Source organism: Rhea americana, unplaced genomic scaffold, assembly GCF_003343005.1.
Source record: "Rhea americana isolate MKP2758 unplaced genomic scaffold, rheAme1 scaffold_57, whole genome shotgun sequence".
In the NCBI taxonomy this organism is placed as follows: Eukaryota; Metazoa; Chordata; class Aves; order Rheiformes; family Rheidae; genus Rhea; species Rhea americana.
Window position 1 is genome coordinate 2,367,858 of NW_028186723.1, and position 19,431 is coordinate 2,387,288.

The following is a 19,431-nucleotide window of genomic DNA, read 5'->3' on the forward strand; positions in this document are numbered from 1 at the left end:
TCTTAATAAAATCACAGAGACTACAAGGAAGTAAGTCCATTTCCACATTCATTTATATTTTCATTCTAAAAGTCTGATTTACTGTCAGATGGAATAACATGTCAGCACTTTCAAACCTACTTCAATGTCTGCATTGGAACCATATTAGAAGTCCACTGCAAGTACAGAAGTTCCCTTGAGAAAACTGGAGGAGCCCTACAACCTGAAAGATATCTTTAAATAAAAATTTAAGAAAATATATCAGATGATTTTTTCTATTGTTGCAAGATAAAAGATGATAGTAGTTTATACCAGGAGGTAACTATTTCCATATTGCAAGTAACCAGCTTTTCCAGGTGGAAAAGCAGCTGATGCAGACTTATTGCGTATTTTACCCAGTGTGTCTGACAAAGTGCTCTGGAAATRTATTTCCATATGATATTTGTGAGAGAGCACACCCAGCTCTTGACACATCCTTTTCTTGACACAGAACATCATGATATTCTTCATGTTCAGTTGTGAGTATCAGTGCTTTAAAGCAAGSTGCCTAGTGCACAACACTAGACTGTTTTTTGCCTCATGTTCTGGACTTGGCTGTACCCAAATACCATAATATTTATGTGAGTTACGAGTACACACACAAACAGCCTGCATCCACCATTCCTCTACTAGTGCCTGATGTTAAGGTAGGTAAGAAACGGAGTTGTGTGCTTAATTCTGCTGTTTCCCATATAAGGCATCATCATGGTTTTTCCCTTTAAATCCCCATCAAATAGCCAAAAAGCACTTTGAACACCAGCAGCAGCAGCAACAGGAGTGTCTATTAGAAACTGTTTCAAAAGAGAATAGAAGCATAGCAGGCTTTGCACAAAGCTTATAGCAGAGTGGCTTGCTTGTCATTTCATTACCTCTCCAAGACTCTGTCTCTCCTGTCTGTCCTCGTAGGCAGAAGTGTAGAATGGCTCATAAGTAATTAGGTCTGGACGTTCAATGTCATATATGGCCTTGACTTTGGGAATAGCTGCTAAATCCTTGTAATCAAGGATCTCATTGTCTACTTTTGCCTAAAGGTCAAAGACAGAACATAAATTAACTTACATAAAAGCACTAGTAGTTTCTATTTTATATAATTTATGTTTTTTGGTGTATTTGTTGTAAACCCCTTTATGGCATTTTTTGTTTACATACAAAGGAACTGTTTCTTGTTCTTTACCAGTAGGCCTCCTGTTCAAGAGCATACAGTGTCTTCTGAGTTCAGGAAAGAAAAATCATTGCATTTATAGATCAAACATAAGAATTTATAATCCCCAGTACTGAGCTGGAAATTACAGCTTTGCAAATGACTTATTTTGTGGCCTCAGGCAAGTTTTTTCACCTCTCTGCTTTTGTTTGCCCATCTGCAAAATATGTGATAACATCATCTTGGTTTGCAGATCACAGAGATTATGACAGGACTCCATGCAGAAGTCTACAGACATAAAGCGAACTTACAACTTCGCACATGAGAGGATATACAACTTAATAAAAGGAAACAAAAGGCAAATAGGACCAATTGCCAGGAGGTGTAAAACTCCCAACTAAAATTATTATATTGCCCTCATCACTCAACCTATACCTGGCTTAGTCTCCCAGCAAAAGCACGTAGCTGATTAACAGGATACTATATAGGACTAAAATTTACTAGTTTTTCCACTAAAACTGCAAAGTCTTGACTAATTCAGAACTTGAAGCTCAAAGTAGTAGAAAATTAATTCTAGAAAGAGCTGCATCCATCAGAAGGAGCTGAAAAAAGGTTTTTACATATATTTTATATAGTTAATCCTTACTTTTGTTTATAAGAACATTTGCTTAAAAATCATTATACATTCTTACCTGCATTATAGAAACACCTCTGATTATTAAAAATAAAAGCATTTTATATTATCTTCCACTTCTGCTTTGAATTTTGTGCAGTTATCTGTGAACGTGACTTAGAGGAGGACACAGGTTATATGGACTTTCAAGGAAAAGTGCTTTTAAAGGGATGTGAATTTTTGGTGCTGTAGGTTATATGCACAAAAACACACCAAATCTGAGCTGTTTTGTTATTCACCCAAGTACATTTGATTTAATATTCTTCCTGTTTCAAACTGAGTAATGCAGCCAAAAAGATGACTTCTTTTGTCCACAAGGACTTCTCCGCCAAGAAAAAAAGAAGGCATGGACATTTATAATACGGAAATTCCTGAAGAATATACACAATAAATGGAAAACCTCCCCTAATACTCCTTTAAAAATTCTGGGCCAACCTTATGCTAATGTATTTCCATCTTTAATTTCCAAGATCTCATGGGCTCAAAAAGCACTAATAACAAGGCCAAGAAGTTAAAGAGATCATCTAAACTACTGAAATAGGAAGTTGGTTACTACAGGAATCATACTATCCTTTAAATCTCAAATAGCTACAAATAAAGTAGTATAACAATAGCTTTGTATTTTCAGCACCATTTCCTGCGGTGTTTATGTTAATAACAGAAGGATCCTTGCAATCCTATTTCTTCAAACCAAGCAACCAACCCTCCCCACCACCAAATACCTTTCCTTCCACAGCCAAAACATTTGATCTTTGAAAACGAAGGTGTTTTATCAGCCAAGATTCCTTCAGTGTGGCTGACACTCCTCCTCAAATTATGCAATTGCGGACAGCAGACCTTTCAAGACCTGCGTATTGAGGTGCAAGTATTTCCTCACATAAATTCAAATTCTGTGCAAAGTAAAATGACCTCTTTGAAACTCTTTACAACATCAAAAGTGACTTAAGAAAAATCTACCAAATCTTTCTAAAGACAATGTGGACTGTCCTGCTCTTGAAATGTTGCAGTGATAAAAAGTATATCTGTCAAGGCAATGAAAATTTTGTCAATTTAACCACTAGAATGAAGGCATTAGCATCAGTATAAAAGTGATTTACTTCAGTATGGAGTATTTCATGCCTACAACCAAGGTATCACTTTATTCATCAGAAGGAGTACTTACATAGATAGTATGGCCTGGTGAGCCAGGTATACTGGAACCTGGTCTGGAATAAATACTTTCTGATGATGTTCTTGTAGGCTGAAAAACAAACAGTGTAACTTCTCAGAGATACCTGAAACCATTAATACTGGTGATTTGGATTTTAAAATGAAGAAATCTTAAAGCATTTTGGAATTAATTGTATTTAGGAAAAAATATCAACACAAACGCACATGCTCTGGCAAATTTCATAATCTTGTGAGGCTGGCAGGCTTTTTTTGCAGGGGAAGGAGTATTGTGAGAGGGAAATGAGATTCTTTTAAAGCACACGGTGTAAAATACTAACAACAATAATGAACAAAAGAACACCTGTTAGATACACTGCAGGGAGCCATACAAACTACATTTCAGATACTCCTGCTGGTGATTTTACCAAAATGTTAGTTCACAAACAGTAAGTGATATCAGCCGTAGCCCAGACAAAACTGTCGAGAAGAACACAGTGCACACATTATCACTTTCCAGAAATTCAATCTTAGTGACTGGATTTCTGTTACAAATACAGACCTAAGTTCAGCCCCTCTAACCACAAATCCTGGGCTCAGAACTGTTCCCTATGTCTGTAGCACAATTTAGGTGCAAGACCAACGCTAAAATGTTGGTGGCAATTTCATGATTCCCCACACTTCCCCAAAGTTCTGATGTTTAATAACACTGTCCTGCAAACTGAAATTCCTGAGAACACTCAGTCTCTTAAAGAGTGGCTGCTCTCACACATTTAGCAGATTTTCCAACACATCATCCATAGGTACTAAACAAACAGTACTTCTCTGGGGAAAATTTTGGGAGAGGAAACAAAGTAACATCACTGAGACTGAGACGTGGACATCCTTAAAATTCAATAAACCCGAAAACCTTTAATTCAATCAAAATTATATACTCAGCCTATCAGGGTAATTACTCTTAAATCTAGCATACAAGAGACACAGGTAAACAAAAATGGTAAAGCACGCAATTTTGACTTAAAGATTATCGCCTTAGGAACACGACTCAAGGTAATTGAAAGAAGCTAATCACCAGATCCAGGGGTTTGGGTTCCCAGCTCTTACTGGCAGTTAGATATCTAAATAGGTATTTGAAACTAGCTATTACAGACTTTAAAAGAGGCAATCAGAGATACCACACTTCCACTGGAGAAAAGAAAAGAGTTCTTGCTCCCTAACTGGCTGCAAAGATACAGCTCCTATCATGAAGCAATGTACAGGAGATGACTCTGATGACACAAGTGCAGTGGGATATTTTAATGCCACTGAAAGTTAAATTTTGGTAAATAGTCCTTGCCTCTTGTCAGCCTGAACTAAGGGACCTTTAGTAACAAACTGAAAGGAAAAAAAGCTTTAAAGCCTGAGTCAAAAATTTTGCTTAGAAAATATCTAGAATGGACACAACAAGGCTACTGGGGCTTTCTTAATCTCTCGGTATGTATTTGCAGAAAGGATCCTTCAACAACTGCCAGGGTCTTTCTACTCTTTATTTCAGAGCCAGAAAAGCTACTAGAACTATCCTTATATCCCTTTGCTGGGCCTGTTTAATCCAGAGAAACTAGCCCGGAGGCTGAGAGGGAATCTTATCAACATCTACAAATACCTTCAGGGAGGTGTCAAGAGGGTGGGGCCAGTCTCTTCAGTGGTGCCAAGAGATAGGACAAGAGGCAATGGGCAAAAACTGAAACACAAGAAGTTCTGCCTGAATATAAGGAAAAAATTCTTCACTGTGAGAGTGACAGAGCACTGGAACAGGTTGCCCAGAGAGGCTGTGGAGTCTCCTTCTCTGGAGATATTCAAAACCCACCTGGACACAATCCTGTCTAACATGCTCTAGGTGACCCTGCTTGAACAGGGGGGAGGACTAGGTGATCTACAGAGGTCCCTTCCAAAAATAGTGAAGACTGAATACTGAAGTGTAGTTTGTGGATTACATGTAAAGTTTTCCCTCACTCTATTTGTGGAAAAAGAAAACTACCACACTGTCAGAGGGTCAGGGGAATAAAGGCCTTTGAACATGTCCCACCAAAAATTGAAGATTCAGATCAAACAGAGAACAGATGTGGCCATGGAATGACAGAGTCACAAATCCCCTCCAGGGCACATCTGAGAACATTTCACAGCTGGACTTTTACAAGTTTCTTGTGTTTTCTCTCTGTAGCAGCAAAATCCTACATCCCAAAAGAGAACACAGGAATTTCTCAGCTGCGCTAGCTGCCCTTTAGCTCCTCCTATAATGCAGTTGAAGACAAAACTCCTTGTTTTAGGGAAATGTTAAAAGACTTAGGCCAAGGAAAATCTGGCTATTGTTAATAAACTTCGTTATTCTCTYCTTTATTCTGCTGTTTCACACCACCACTGCTTTGAGTGGAGACATATGTAACGTTGTTGCAGTTGCTATGGAAAAGAACTGTTTTCAGTTGTTTTCATTACAACATCAAGAACAAGGTTAAGTACTTGAGATACTGTTAGGGGTGTGTCAGTTATTTTCTGCTTTTAGCAAACATTCTTCAAGAGTTCTGTCTATCTAATTTTCTCTCTAGTGGGGAAAAAAAGTTTTAGAGGCACTTCTGTCTTCTTCTTAGCTGGCATACTCTCCGAGATGCTCTTCTCTCTGTCCTTTCGTAATAGCTTCAGAAAATCAGAAATTCTCAGCTCTTGGTCCAACTCTTAATCTTAGCTTCACTTACAAGAATTTGTTCAGCAAAGGAAAATTCACTCGTACTAACCATTTCAGTGAATTTATTCAATGAAGTCTTTTACCCTAAGAAGATAACCATATCCTGCTAACTTTCTTGTGTGTTCTTAATCCTGCACTATAGGAATAGTTGCATGGAATTCAGTGGCTGTTGGCAGATGGATAGACAAGTCATAGCGCCTCTTCCCTATTTCCTCAACGTACTCTTTTTCCTGTTTCAAAGTTTCTTATCACCCTCCCATTACTGTGCCCATAAACCAGATATAATCCTCCTTAAATCTAATTTCCTATTTTCTGAAATTCTTCCTGTGTGCATCAATTTTACCTTTGAATTATGGCAAAGCTCCACATTACCTGAGCAAGATGCTATTCTGCTAGCTACTGCCTGAATACACATTGTTTGTGTCCTGAGAAGCTTAATCCATGCAGAGCTGGAGTTCTGTGGCTCCTCTATTCGCTCCCAGCCCCGTTTCTTGCTTAGTTTAACAACTTGCCTCTGAAGACAGAGCGCGTGCGCATGCGCGCGCACACACACACACACACACACACACAAGAAGACTTCTACATGTATTCTCACCCTTCCTGCCTTCCTTTGACCTATTTTTTGTTTAGAATTACACAGGCTGTTTCCATTGCAGATGGTTATTTCCCACTCTGTCACAGAATGTTTCCCATATGGTCTGGAATCCTTCAGAGTTTTGCACCTTCCCCTAAAGACAATTGCTGTACACTTAAAAACATCCGTGCTGTTTGCCATATCAAATCTGCACTGAATATACTTTGATATAAACTGTTCTTCTGGCATACTTTCAGCTCCCATAATTGGCTCATATTAAGATATGATATCTTAGGAGCCMGTAATAGCTCCTGACTGAAAATTTCTGACTGGGGATGGCTTTTACTACATCACACATCACATTTCCATTATCAGTCAAGAATCCTTGAGGCTATGTACCACTGTTGTGACTTCATATGCTAAGCAAGTGGCAAGAGACATACTGGAGGTCAAATTCTCTACTGATATAATTGCAGTGTGATGAATATTACGTACTAGGGGATAGCTAATTAGAGCACAGGTGAAACTGGAAAAATAATAATGGCTCTCCCCAATTTAATCTTTAACATTCAGCAGAGCTATCAAATGAGCATCTCTTGCACACATTGCTGGAAGCAGATGTRTAAAAATTAAAGGAAACTTCCTTTTATATGCATGCATTTATTTAATAGTATTTACTTTTCTGTCAAAATAAGTATATGACACTTGTTCTACCTTCAAGCGACTGAGCAAGTTAAGCTCTCTTACATCTTGTATGGATTTCTCAGATAAGACAAATCTGTAACCTCCTTCAGATGACCATGCTTGTTCTTGAAGGATTTGACCAGAGCCTTTCATTATATCACCTTTGTTCACAGAAATCTAAAGCAAATTTCTTTTTAGTACTACAGTTAATCTGTGTGTGCGTATGCATGCATGCATGCGCCTTGCATCGTCTTTCTCCACATTTTCTCAGAGCACAAGAGTCATCTCTTCTTTCTTTCTGCTTCCACCCAAATGGATGTAACAGTAGTAAGTACATTAATATGGGATGTCTATTAGGTACTGGAACTCTATGAATGTATATGAAGAATCAACAGAAATTCAATCAACAGAAATTCATGCATGTCATTAAAAGAGCCTCCCCCCMAAAAAGAATCAGACGCAAAGTATCTAAAATATCTACAAAATTTCTCAGTATTTTCCAATTTATTACACATCTCTTACTTTTTTGTTCTTCATTTCATGCATGTCCTCAACGCAAAAGTCCTTCATCAACTTCATTTGCAGACTGGAGGATCAACTCCCATGCTCTTGATGGCCATCTTATTGGGATCATTGTGAATTTCARTGCCCAATTGTCATATCACCCATGCATATGCCCCAAATTGACTGTTATTTTAGTATTAGTTTGCAAAGCTCAGGATGTTCATCTGGATTTACCTCAGCTTGTTATTTCATCATGCATGGCACATCTTCTAWACAAGTAACTTCTTTGAAAAATAAAATCCACACTAGAGCCATCCACATCATTCAGATGTTGCTGCAATGTGGTGGCTATGGCTTTTTAAAGTACAGATGTTCAGAATCATGCTCTATAAAAGCTTATAAGGGCAGGCAACCAAACCAAAAGTGATCCTAGGAACATCTGGCCAGTTGGATGCACTACTGTTTAATAAAGGCATCACCAACGTTGTTTACAGTACCTGCCTTAGTTTTTTGATAGAGTTCATTATGCAAGGCGGTGATAACAGCTGCAGAAAAACGAGTATGTTTTCACTTAAAAACATGTAACATTACAATTCAAACAAATCTTCTAAGCCTTACTAGCTACTTTAAGTACATTATATTTATAAATAAGCTACTAAAAAAATTGTGTTTTCTTCCATAATTTATTCTACTTGGCAGAAGCAATTCTGCAACAGCAAGGACTCTGGCTTCCACAGGACAACACATGCTACTCTGACTACCTGCCTAATCAACTGCCAAATTTTACAGAGGGGATAAGTTACTTAGGAATTGGAACAATGGTTCATTAAAGACAGGATCCGCATGAATTTCAGTATTCTTACAGATTTCGGTAATTTTCAGTAGCAGTGACCCACAAAGCACCTTAATTCTACAGCATTCATTGTTCCTGTTACTTAAATAACTGTGCCTTCCTCTTACAAGCATGTTTCCTTCAAATGCATGCAGCCTTTCGTTATTTCTCTTCCTAAAAAATCTACAGTATGTACTTATCAAGACAAAATCAGTGTTCAGGTTTAGTTCAAGCTCACACAGACACCAACAGGTCACAACACATTTTTCTTCCTTTTCTAGGAGGAAACGAAGCCAAGAAGAATCAATTTGCAGCACATAATGATTAAAAGCCAATCACTAAAAGCATAAGCTCTTCTACAAGACTGCTTATGCAAATGTATCCTTCATCCAAGAGTAAGTCAAGATGAAGGCAGAAAAATAAAGTTGTAAGTCCAGAACCTACTGTATTCAATGGCAAAATTCTCACAGAATTCAATTATTCTTGGCTTCCTTTCTCAAATTTTTTCTAAAGAGCACGATTTTCTCAATATATATTGCAAATATATAAAAAGAGAAAAAAGATTTTTAAAAAGATTACAGTGCATCTTTAGACACACTTTCCCTCTAAACTAGTTAGGCCAATTTGCTGGGTTCCTTCTTACATTTAACAAGCAATTGATACCTTTAAATGTAAGTCTCAAAACCCCGGATAGCCACCTATAGCGAAAAAGTAGCAATTATAATGCATCAAGTGTATAGTTCTCTTATGTTATTTTGTTTTCTTTCTTCCATAGCCTTTGCCATCTAACTCGTAGTGAAATGCCTAACTTCCACTGATTTCAGTGGAAGCTGAGTACTCCAGTTTGGTACCTCAGCACTTTGTGGTGCTGATCTTAAATGCTTAGGATGGATCAAACTTATGTTTAAAGTGCCTGAAGTAAAGTTCTACTTGAATCATAAACAGTGAGAATTCACTCTGATACACCATCCAAATAGAATGAGTCTGTTTGCTTTCAGTGGGACTATTCATAGGAGGAAGGGCTGCAGAATAAGCATACGTCCTTTCTGTCTTGCAAGAACAATCTGCCACCATATCAGCAACAAAAAATACATATTCAATAGTGCTCACTGATGGCAGGTGCTACCAAGGTTTGTTCATAGATCTAACAATGTCATGTCTTTCAGTTGCTGGCTAAGATTCTGTGACTTATTTGCCATTAGCAAATTAGTTATTTGACACTCAGTTGAGTCACAAATTAGTCTCAAACCTCTGAATCCAAGATCTAGGCACCAATGGAATTTCTGAACAATACCCTTTTCTAATGTTCCAACAATCTCCAAGGCAGAAATGTGTCCCACGCTGCTGAAAAACAGTTTAGTTCGAAATCAACAAGACTAAACCTCTAAGGTTTGGAGAAAGCTGCAGATAATATTTACAAAGTAAGCTTTATAATCTTGCTTACTATGTGCAAATGGGTTTTGCATCAAGCAGGCTCTGGAAAAAAATAACAACAACAATTTTCCTGTAGATTCAAGACTTTGGCCCATTTTTACACTGCAACAGCAATGATGGTATCTTTCTGTCTACTCAATAGAAGAACTCTTCAAACCAAAGTCTGCTTCGAATTACAGTTTGTGTAATAAGCATGGAAATCCAGACAGAACTGCACACTGATTAAGCTTTCACGAGAAGATACTACCTGACCCTGAACTACCTGTATCCTACACAGTCTACAAAGTAAGAAAGAGAACATGCYTTTATTTTGACAAGGTGCACTCCTGTTTTTCCTTGCATATTTTTCTAATGTATTGGATAGGATTTTTTTTTTATTATTATTATTTAATCCCAAGGCTCTTGTATTTCAACACTGAAAGCTCACAAATTCGGCACCCTAACCTGAAGGACTTTTTGTGTAGCACTTCAAAAGTCATTAAGCTGGCCTAACAGATAAGTGAAAAGGCTTTACGTGTTGCTACTATCTGCCTCCAATATCTGATTCCATAAGGCCTAAGACAGCAGAGACATTTCCCTCCTTAGAAATGGTGAAAATGCTTCTTCATAGCTGTAGTCACTTTATACATAGTTCTGTAGCTAAAAGAGACACTGACATCTAGGAGAGGTTGATGCATTGCAACTTCCAAAGTTAATTTTGAGCAAAATACTGTGCAGGACAAAGGAGACAGGACATGCATTAACTGCCATTGAATCACAGTGTTGGATTCAACCATGTAACACTATCCTGCAGATTGCATCTGTCCTAACTGGTGATATGGCCACGCCTACGCTGCAATTGGAGATTTGAAGGTAGCATGAGCAGGCATAATGAAAATCCAGTGGCATGGGCACTATCAGCCTGTCTGCCTACTGCTAGTCTGCACTGAAGTCCATCCCAGTGTATTTTTGCTTCATTATCAGGTGAAAGCTGCCTCAGGTATGCCTACATGCACTGCAGTCATACATCCCCCCACACAGCAGATATAATCAACAAATAAGCACTGCTGTTAAAGGGGAAGAAAGGGAAGGAGGTGTTGTAGTAGTTGGACACAAAACAGATTTGAGGAAGTAAACAGAGAGATAGTCTAGAGAGAAGCAGATAGGGAGGAGCTCCATACTTTGAAATAGATATATCCTTGACCATAGGGGACAAATGCTTTTGGACAGTACACAGAACATGTCAAAATTCAAAATTCTGCACATATTTCCTCAGCTATAACATTGACTTGTAGTCAATGTTGACTTGGTCAAAATTTTTTTTAAAAAATGATATTTTAAGGGCACAATTTTCTGAAAAACATCAACCACTGTTGATGAAAAACACTTTGTTTTAACCATCTCTTCAAATCCAGGTGCTTTTACCATATTCATTTGCTTCACACTTGCACCTTTTTTTTTGTTGTTGTTTCAGAAGAAAAACTTTCTGTAACACCAGAAGACCAACACTGCAGCCCCAAAAAGCTCATGTAAATAAATAAATAAAAAATCCCAGCATTTCATTAAATAAAATCAAATTGTGAGAGTTAACAAACRACACTGCACTACACAATGTAAAACACAGTGCTTGTGCCCACAGTAGCATGTGGTTGCAGGAAAGCTGTGTGGCAGAAGTAGTAGCAAGAGCAGCAGGTGACAATAATGGAGAATAATATCTTCTCAGGAAAGAAGACTATTAGCAATGCTATGAAAACACAGCAGCAAACCTCTGCAGAGCGTGGCCTGCGCAGAACCAGACTCTTTGGATAAAAGAATTCAGATGAGGAATGCTGTCATGAAATATAAAAGGAAAAAAGAAGAGTGAAAAGGAAAGCAGTTCCCCCAACCCAGAGTTTAAGCTCTTTTTCAACAACTTACTAATACGTACTTGCTAGAAAATAAATTGTGCATTATAATATATATTGTGCATTATAATATGTATGTATATAAAAATATATATAAATATACAAAAAAGGCAAGCAATGTATATTCTCATTACATATTTAGGGTTGCTTAATTTTATGCTCATTTTGGCTTCGCAATACTCCACCAAAATATTCAGTGGGAGAAAGGTCTTAAGCAATCACTGTTTCTATAACTCCACTTCAGATCTTGACCAGCTAGAGTGCTGATTAGTTTATATCACAATGCAGTTACTGTGAGAACACACAGTTTGCTGAAAACTTCTGAAGAAGTTTTAATGATAAAAGGGGGTTTTGTTTTGTTCTGTTCCACAGGGAAAGGAAATCCAGCAAAGAGGCCATATCACTGGCTTTTTACAGAACCACCAGAAAATATAATGGTTCTACATATACCTTCCATGTATCTTCTAACTACTGAGCACTGGTATCTGCCCTTTCCTTGGGTCATGCAATATCCTTGCAGCCATTTTGAAAGCAATTCTGTCTCTCATATAGTAAAGTTAAAGCAGGCTGACACAGTGGTAAGCTGGTCATTGAGAACACTATTTATTCAGATGACACAAAGCTACATGCTGGAAATCAAAGGCCAAGAGATGGACTTCAGAATCCTTGGACCAGTGTACTGAAAGATATGTAAAGGTGATGAGCCGAATAAGCACAGCAATACCTCTGAAGTAGTGCTATTTTTTATTCTGCCAGAGTGGTCACAGGTATGTAATAAAAACCATGATAAATTATTCTCTTAAAAAGTGTTCTGTTACTGCATGTGCAAAAATGTCTAGTGTGTCTTTGCCACAAATTCAGCTTACCCGTAGCTTATCTTCAGTCTTAGTGGATTGCTTACAGTCGGGATGCCACACAGTGGAACCTGGAGGAGGAAAAAAAAAATTATTCAGAGTAAAAAGAGATGACCTCTGGTCATGAAAAGTCAGGGCTTAAAGAGAACCCCTTCATTGCATCAGATGGTGGTCTGTATGAACTTGAGTATTCACATTCCATTCCAGCTCATGAGAAATACAGGTGAAACACAAAAATCCAAATCTTTGACCCACCTAAAACAGCCTTTGTCTGAGACTCTCAAAGCACATATTCTTAATTAAAACTCAAACAGCCTCAAGCAGCATGGAAGCAAGACAGAACCAGCTGCTGGAGCTGAAAGAGGGAAGGTTCTTCTGGCCAGGGTGGAAGGCTAGAGCAAAAGAATTGGGCCACAGTTATTTCATCTATTCTCCCCTCATGCACCTCACCAAAAACGGAAGATATAAAGTTCTGATTTTAAATCCTTTGATTCTGGGAAAGTCCTATAATTTCCTAGCCATATTCAGGTAGTGCATATGACCTCTTCCCTGCAACAATCAAAAATGCAATGAGCTCAATAGGAGAGAAATAGGAAAACTCATAACACAGCAGAGACAGGGCTAAATTTCACCCACTACACTAAGCTAGAGAGGTCAGTATGACATAGGCAGTACAAAAGGGTATATGAAGAATCCCCTCTCCAGACCAGTGTGCCATACTTGCCATTGGTACACGCACCATTTCTAGCCCTTGCTTTGTAAGATCAGTGGCATATGTTGCACTAGGGTTTCTTCATGGCAGCTTGCAGCCATGTACCTGGCTGCAAAAGGCAAGGGGCTCTGCTGTTTGTCTCCTAAAACATGGAATTCTCTCTTACACTGTAAAAAATGTTAACACTCAACTACCCTTGAGAGCAATGTCAGGGGCAAGGGGTATTTCTATCCCACTTCAGTTATCTTTTGGAATAGAGTGCAAATTGCAGTCACCGCTGGCAGATACTAGCCAAACTGAAACTGAGCAGCAGTTAATACTGATTTTTAATACTGACTGCTGCTGCGGTCAAACTCAAACCTCATTCCAACTACCATAAAACCAATACTGAGTCTCGCCTGTCTGCAGGGGGGAACTTCACCACTTCGTTCTGTCTTCAAAGAAATAAATGAAAGTCCAGATCTCCTACTGGGGAATATTAGCTCAAGGACGGCCAGAGGAAACCCCTCCCTCAGACACAGTTGAAAAGCAAGGGTCAGGGGCCCTGGAGATTTTATTCCAATGAGCCCTAGTGTGACTCAGTGCAGAAGGAAAAACCAGCAGGAATGATTTCACTTCCCAGCAGCACATGATATAATCATCATCATGAGGAGACTGGAGAGAATACTGACTCTGGATCAGGGTCTTAGATGTCTGGCTTTCAGTCTAAGCTGAGAAAGAAGAAACTGYGCACTTGGCAGGGGGAAATAACCAGACAACAACCAACAGCCTTCACTGTAAACAAATAGCAGTGTCAGAGCCAAGACCCTACAGAGTCTGCAAAGGTCAGGAGAGAAGCATGCCCTGTGCATCTGATCAGGAGGTCAGACAAATTAAGCTCTCAGGAAGAAGTGAGTTCAGAATGAATTAGGACTCAGGAATTGGAATTGGAATTAGGAATTCCAATGAATTAGGACTCAGAAGGTTTAGGCTCAGTTCTCAAATCCAGTTGCAGACTTTTGCGTTACCCTGATAAAAATTCTCTCAGTTTATCTGTACCTTGGTTTCTTTTCTATCAAAACATCCCCATCATCAAAGCAAAGGCTACCATTTTGGTTTTTGGGCAGCATTTTGTACAAATTGGCCTTATTTTAGAAACACCYCAGGAGAATTCTGGAGCTGTTGAAAGTGAACATGAAATGCAAGAAGGCCTGGATGCCATTTTCATGGTGAAACTGAGCTAACAGTTGTGTGGGGTTTTTTTTTTTGTTTGTTTGTTTTTTTTTTTCCAGAAAATGGCAAGAGGTTTGAAATATGTGAAAACTGAAAACCCAAATAAGACAGAGTGGGCTTCAGAAGTTAAATGTAAATATTTCGTATGAGCCTCAACTCTGAGCCAACCACTACTTGCAGATTTCATCCACCCAAGTTTGTCAGTCTATTCTGAAACACTCAAGGTGTGTCACCTCTCTTTTTCCTATTGGAAATAGTTTAGAAAATTGTGCTTAAACCCATTCTTAATACATGTTTGTTTGCTCACTTAGCAGACCCCAGCCAATATATTAATTTATGTAACTTTTCATTCTGCATTTATCATTGATCCAACACACAGCTCTCTAAAACACAGTAACTCAGTCTATTACTTACACAACAAATAAAGGTGTAAGAAAATCAAATGAAGCATCCCTTTAAAAGCTAAGTAACATCCCAGTGTAGCAACAGTCCTCTGGGGCAGTCCATATTATAATGCACTACTAGKAAGTCCATGGGAAAAAAGAAAATAATGCTGCTTCCTTGTCATTTTCCTGGGATGGAAGGTAGGGGGAACGGGTTGGGGTGATGAGACCAGAGTGCTTGTGCTAGCATTATCCAAACCAATCTTAAAACAGAAAGTTCCAGGACAGAGGTCTTGTTTTTGCATGCCTTTTCCTTTTGCAGGCTGGCTACACATTTCTGATAGAAGTAGCTACCGCAAAAACATGCAGGCTTTCATTCCTCTATTATACAAAGTAATACTAACACAGTGCTTTCATGCCCAGCGAAGACGACAATTGCAACTGAGAAGGAAGATGTCTGTTTTCCTTTATTTTATCAATAATGTGATTTTGGCTCTAGCTCTAGTGTTGTGGTACTGCATTTTTACTTCAGCAAAACACTTGGAAGGCTGTTAACTACTCCTTAGAGGAAACAACTTACATAGAATCAGGATAACTATTTCAGCTGAAGCTGAGTGCTTTGCATGGAGAAGTCCTTTAGGTCTTTTACACTTGTGAATGTGCTAAATTCAGCAGGAAAAGCTCTGGCTGGATAGTCTGGGGTACACTCAACGATAACATTATTTGGTCAGAAAACAGCTAGATATAATACAGTAATATAACTTGTGCTCTTCTGAGACTAAGTGAGCCTGAAGAACACTGCTTTGTGGCCACAGGAAAAGATACAGAAGTAGACGCAGTCAGGAAGAGCAGGATGGCAGACCAAGGAGTCACATCTCTCTCCTTTCTTGTATCACTCTCACAAGTGTATTCTTGGTTAAGTAGGAGCTAATACCTTCTGTCTTATTGAGATCTGCAGACATTTACACCACAGCCTGCCCAATCAACATGAACTTCTATTCTCTACTAGGCTTGTTCAAATTGTACCAGTTCATCCCTTGTTGTTATTAATACTGAATTAATTTGTGCACCTTGAACTTTACCTGCACTTTCTCTTACTATGATGTGAAGAAACTAAGATTATTAATTATCAGATGCTGTCCCCGTTGCTTTCAAATTAGTCTTTTCTAATTTACCAATAGAAAGCAGTATTTCCTTCCTAGACCTCTTTCAGCTTCTATTTGCTCTTGCAAGGAAGTACTGTTAACAAGTCTATATCCAATTCTGTGCACAGCTGGAATGAGATGATGAAAATACAACTCTTTATAAGTAAAGGAGGAGAAAGACGAAGTGCGGAGGACAAACTATAAAATAATACAAGTTATCTTCAAAGGAATTCCTCTTCTTAACAATATTATCTTATTCTGGGATTCCTCCAGAAGGAATCTCTCTTCAGTATTTCACTGCCTCCATACTTTCATCATTTCCTTCCTGTTCTTTTAGGGTCTTTTCAGGTACATCAAGCAAGTTTTCTAGCACAAGTACAACATGCAAAATCATGATAAGTAGCTGAATCTTCTCTTTGATTTTTTGGTTTGCGTAAAAGCATATTAGATGTCTTTCTACCTATATTCATTACAATTACAGCAAGTCAGAGAAATAACTGTAGCCTAACAGTTAAAGTGCTATCTTCCAGGATACAGGTAGAGAATTTTTCAATCAAAGAAGAGAGCACATTCTTTGGGAAATGAAATGGTTGTGAAAAAAACGTGCTTGACAATACCTAGAAGTGAGTGTGAGAACATTACTAAGAAAGTGGAGCTGAAAATGGAGACTGTGGAATGAGATAAAAATAATGTAAACTAAAGATAAATAATAATCAATAAAAATAATGTAAATGGTAATGAAAAGGAAGATGTGACCAAATAAGAGAGAAACAGGCTACGCAACAGATATGAGTAAGAAGCAGAGGAGACAATCTAATAATGTGCATGGGGAATGAAATCTACATCATTCAAAAAGCTCACTACAATCTCTGTCTTCCACTGCCTTTTACTATTTGGAGGCTGGTCCATAAGAGGAAAGAAAGTGATCAAAATAATTAAGGGGAAAATGACACGAAACATGCTGACTAAAAAAGCCACTGATAATGGGCTCTCTCCACACCAGCTGTCTGAACAGCTGCATGCCTAGGCCTACCATTTCTGACACAGCTGGGACCTAGAGACATCCTTACCTTGCAGATACATTTCTTCTCCTTCTGTGAACATCTGGTTGCACCTGCTGCATCGTGCACAACTTGGATGATAATGCTTGTCACCTGCCTAAACAAAAAATAAAAAAGGGTAACGAGGAATCAATACATTGCACTGTTTTGTGAACACTTGTTACTGCTGATAGACCATTATTCTTTTTCCTCATCTGTAATGATAGAATATTGCCCTTAACATGACAGTAGGTATGAAAATGTAAGATCTGACATACTCCTTCAGTCCAAAGATCTGCCTAATCCAGTATCCTGTCCTCAACAGCAGAGACCAGCAGCTAGTTGGGGAAAAAGGTTATAAGCAATAAGACAAGTATAGAACAGCCTTTCCTCTTTCTAATTTCCTAGGCTCAAGTGACCTGTATTCTAAAGATCTCCTGGATCAGAGGTCATGTCTGACTGTATCCATCCTCCGTGATTTTGCTTATCACCTTTCTGAATCTTCATCTATTTAAGAATACAGAGTAATGAAGTTCACAATGCAATCAGGCATTGTTGTAAACTTGTTGTGTCCTCATTTTGTCAGGTGCCTTGTGAAGAGAGCACACCAGAACATGCACTTTCTGCTGTCCCTTTGCTATGGATGAATCCAGATGACGAATAATCTGCCATTTTGTTCCTTGGCCTTCTTCCTGACACTGCTGATACGCGCATTAATGAAGAGAGGGCTGTCTAGCGCAACTTCTGGGACCACTGGCTTAATTCATATATGTCTGACTTCAGAAGGTACACTGGCACAGACAGCTCGAACTGAATTTGAACTATTGACCTAAAGATGCTAAATACTCCAGATCCCATTACCAAATCCAAATCCCCTGAGTCATTCAGTCTCTTAAATACATTGATACTCATAATCAACCAGGCTGATCAGATTTTCGGGCTATAATGAGGATAAGAAAATCAAGGATATAGATATTAATGTGATTTCTTCTCCTTAGAAGAGCAAAGCAATCAATATATTAATGCTCTTGCATCAGAAACTAAACATGCAACGCCCACATCAGGCTTTTGTTAATACAAAAAAATTAACCTTAAGAAAAACCCTAAATAGTAACAAGCACTAAATTCTAAAAGGTTTTAAAAATTGTGGTTTCTTCACAAGTTAACCTCAAATCCTTTTTCAAAAAATATTTCATATCAACTGAAATGTTAAATGCACAAAATATGTTTGTTCTGTAGCTGACTTGTAAAATGTCATCAAATAATCTCCTAATTCTGCCATATTTTTAATTTATTATGAAATTCAATCTTTACTTACGTCAACTGAGGCAAATAAAAATATATTTGTGAGGAAAGGTAAACTATTCACAGAGACTCTGGCGTTTGCAGATACTATTTGTCTGTCATGAGCTCTTTAAAGACAATTCCTTTCTAGGACTTTCTGTCACAAGAGGACTGAAGAGAGGAGTCAGTTTGCTGTCAGTTTAGCTATACAGCTAAATGAATTCTTCATTTGCAAGTAAGCTTGCACTTTTCTTAAACAGATACTATCTTTGCTATTGATTTGGCTCCTTAGAGGGTAGCATTTGCTAAACAGGAAGATTAATTGCCCTTAGTATTTTGYGCACCGCAGATTTTTACCATTACCAGGTCAAAAGGGGTCTGGTAAAAGGGAGAATATGAGAGGCCAATACAAGATACGCCAATTAAAGAGAGATTAGATAAGGAGAGAGAAGACAGTATTATGCCTGATGTGCAGCAACAAAAACAATATTGAACTGAGATGGAAAAACATACTCRTTGTTAATTCCCTTTCTACCATTTTCAGTATTGGCTGTCCCCTCTGGCTCTGATTCCCCGTAGCAATGATTTAACCACTGAGATTTCCCACTGGTTCCATTCAAGACTAGGATTTAGGAAAAGAAAATGAAGAAACTCTGTATGCATCTGAAACAATGCTGGAATCAGGCCACAGCGATTCTGATCTTGAACGGAGACATGCAGAGAAGCACAGTTACTTGTATATTTATGGAACATAGGGCTATGAATACTGAATGGAGTTCAAAGATACATCTCCAATTTGGACAGCTCAACACTCAGCAGAAGCTGAAAATCCTACTTTTCACTTTTTGCTTTTCTTTAAGACATACCACAGAAACAATATTGTATATATTCTGAGGAACAGGAAGTCCTTTGGTATCTGTTAAAAAAACAAAAACATCAAAAAAAGCCTTTGGAGCATTCCTAAGGTTCTTCAACAAAGTGGGGCCCACAGAGCTGGTTTTCACAAGTGATTCCAGGCATATTTGACTTAGAGATGATGCCAAATCTTGTGTCCTGGGAACTGTTCACAGTTAATGAGATACAAAAATTTCTAAGACGACTGAATCACTGCCTGAAAGGATCTTCTCCAAACAGGAAGACAATAACTTAAGAAGTACATTAGAATTAATAAAACAGGAATCTGTCTTGGACTC

General features: G+C 38.3%; 1 protein-coding gene across 9 annotated transcripts in view; it reads right to left on the reverse strand.

Annotated features, from left to right (window-relative positions):
* Positions 1–19,431, reverse strand: part of ABLIM1 (actin binding LIM protein 1) — a 158,739-nt gene that overhangs the window by 33,354 nt on the left and 105,954 nt on the right. For 6 of the 9 annotated variants that reach the window (XM_085319081.1, XM_085319079.1, XM_085319077.1 and 3 more), the window contains exons 7-12: positions 16,985–17,072; positions 12,475–12,533; positions 11,471–11,533; positions 7,957–8,004; positions 2,995–3,072; positions 888–1,043 (exon numbers count right to left, since the gene is read on the reverse strand). In XM_085319081.1, the coding sequence (XP_085175207.1) occupies positions 888–1,043; positions 2,995–3,072; positions 7,957–8,004; positions 11,471–11,533; positions 12,475–12,533; positions 16,985–17,072 (492 nt within the window). The remainder of the gene's footprint in view (positions 1–887; positions 1,044–2,994; positions 3,073–7,956; positions 8,005–11,470; positions 11,534–12,474; positions 12,534–16,984; positions 17,073–19,431) is intronic. The other 3 variants (XM_085319076.1, XM_085319075.1, XM_085319078.1) reach the window with 3 other exon arrangements.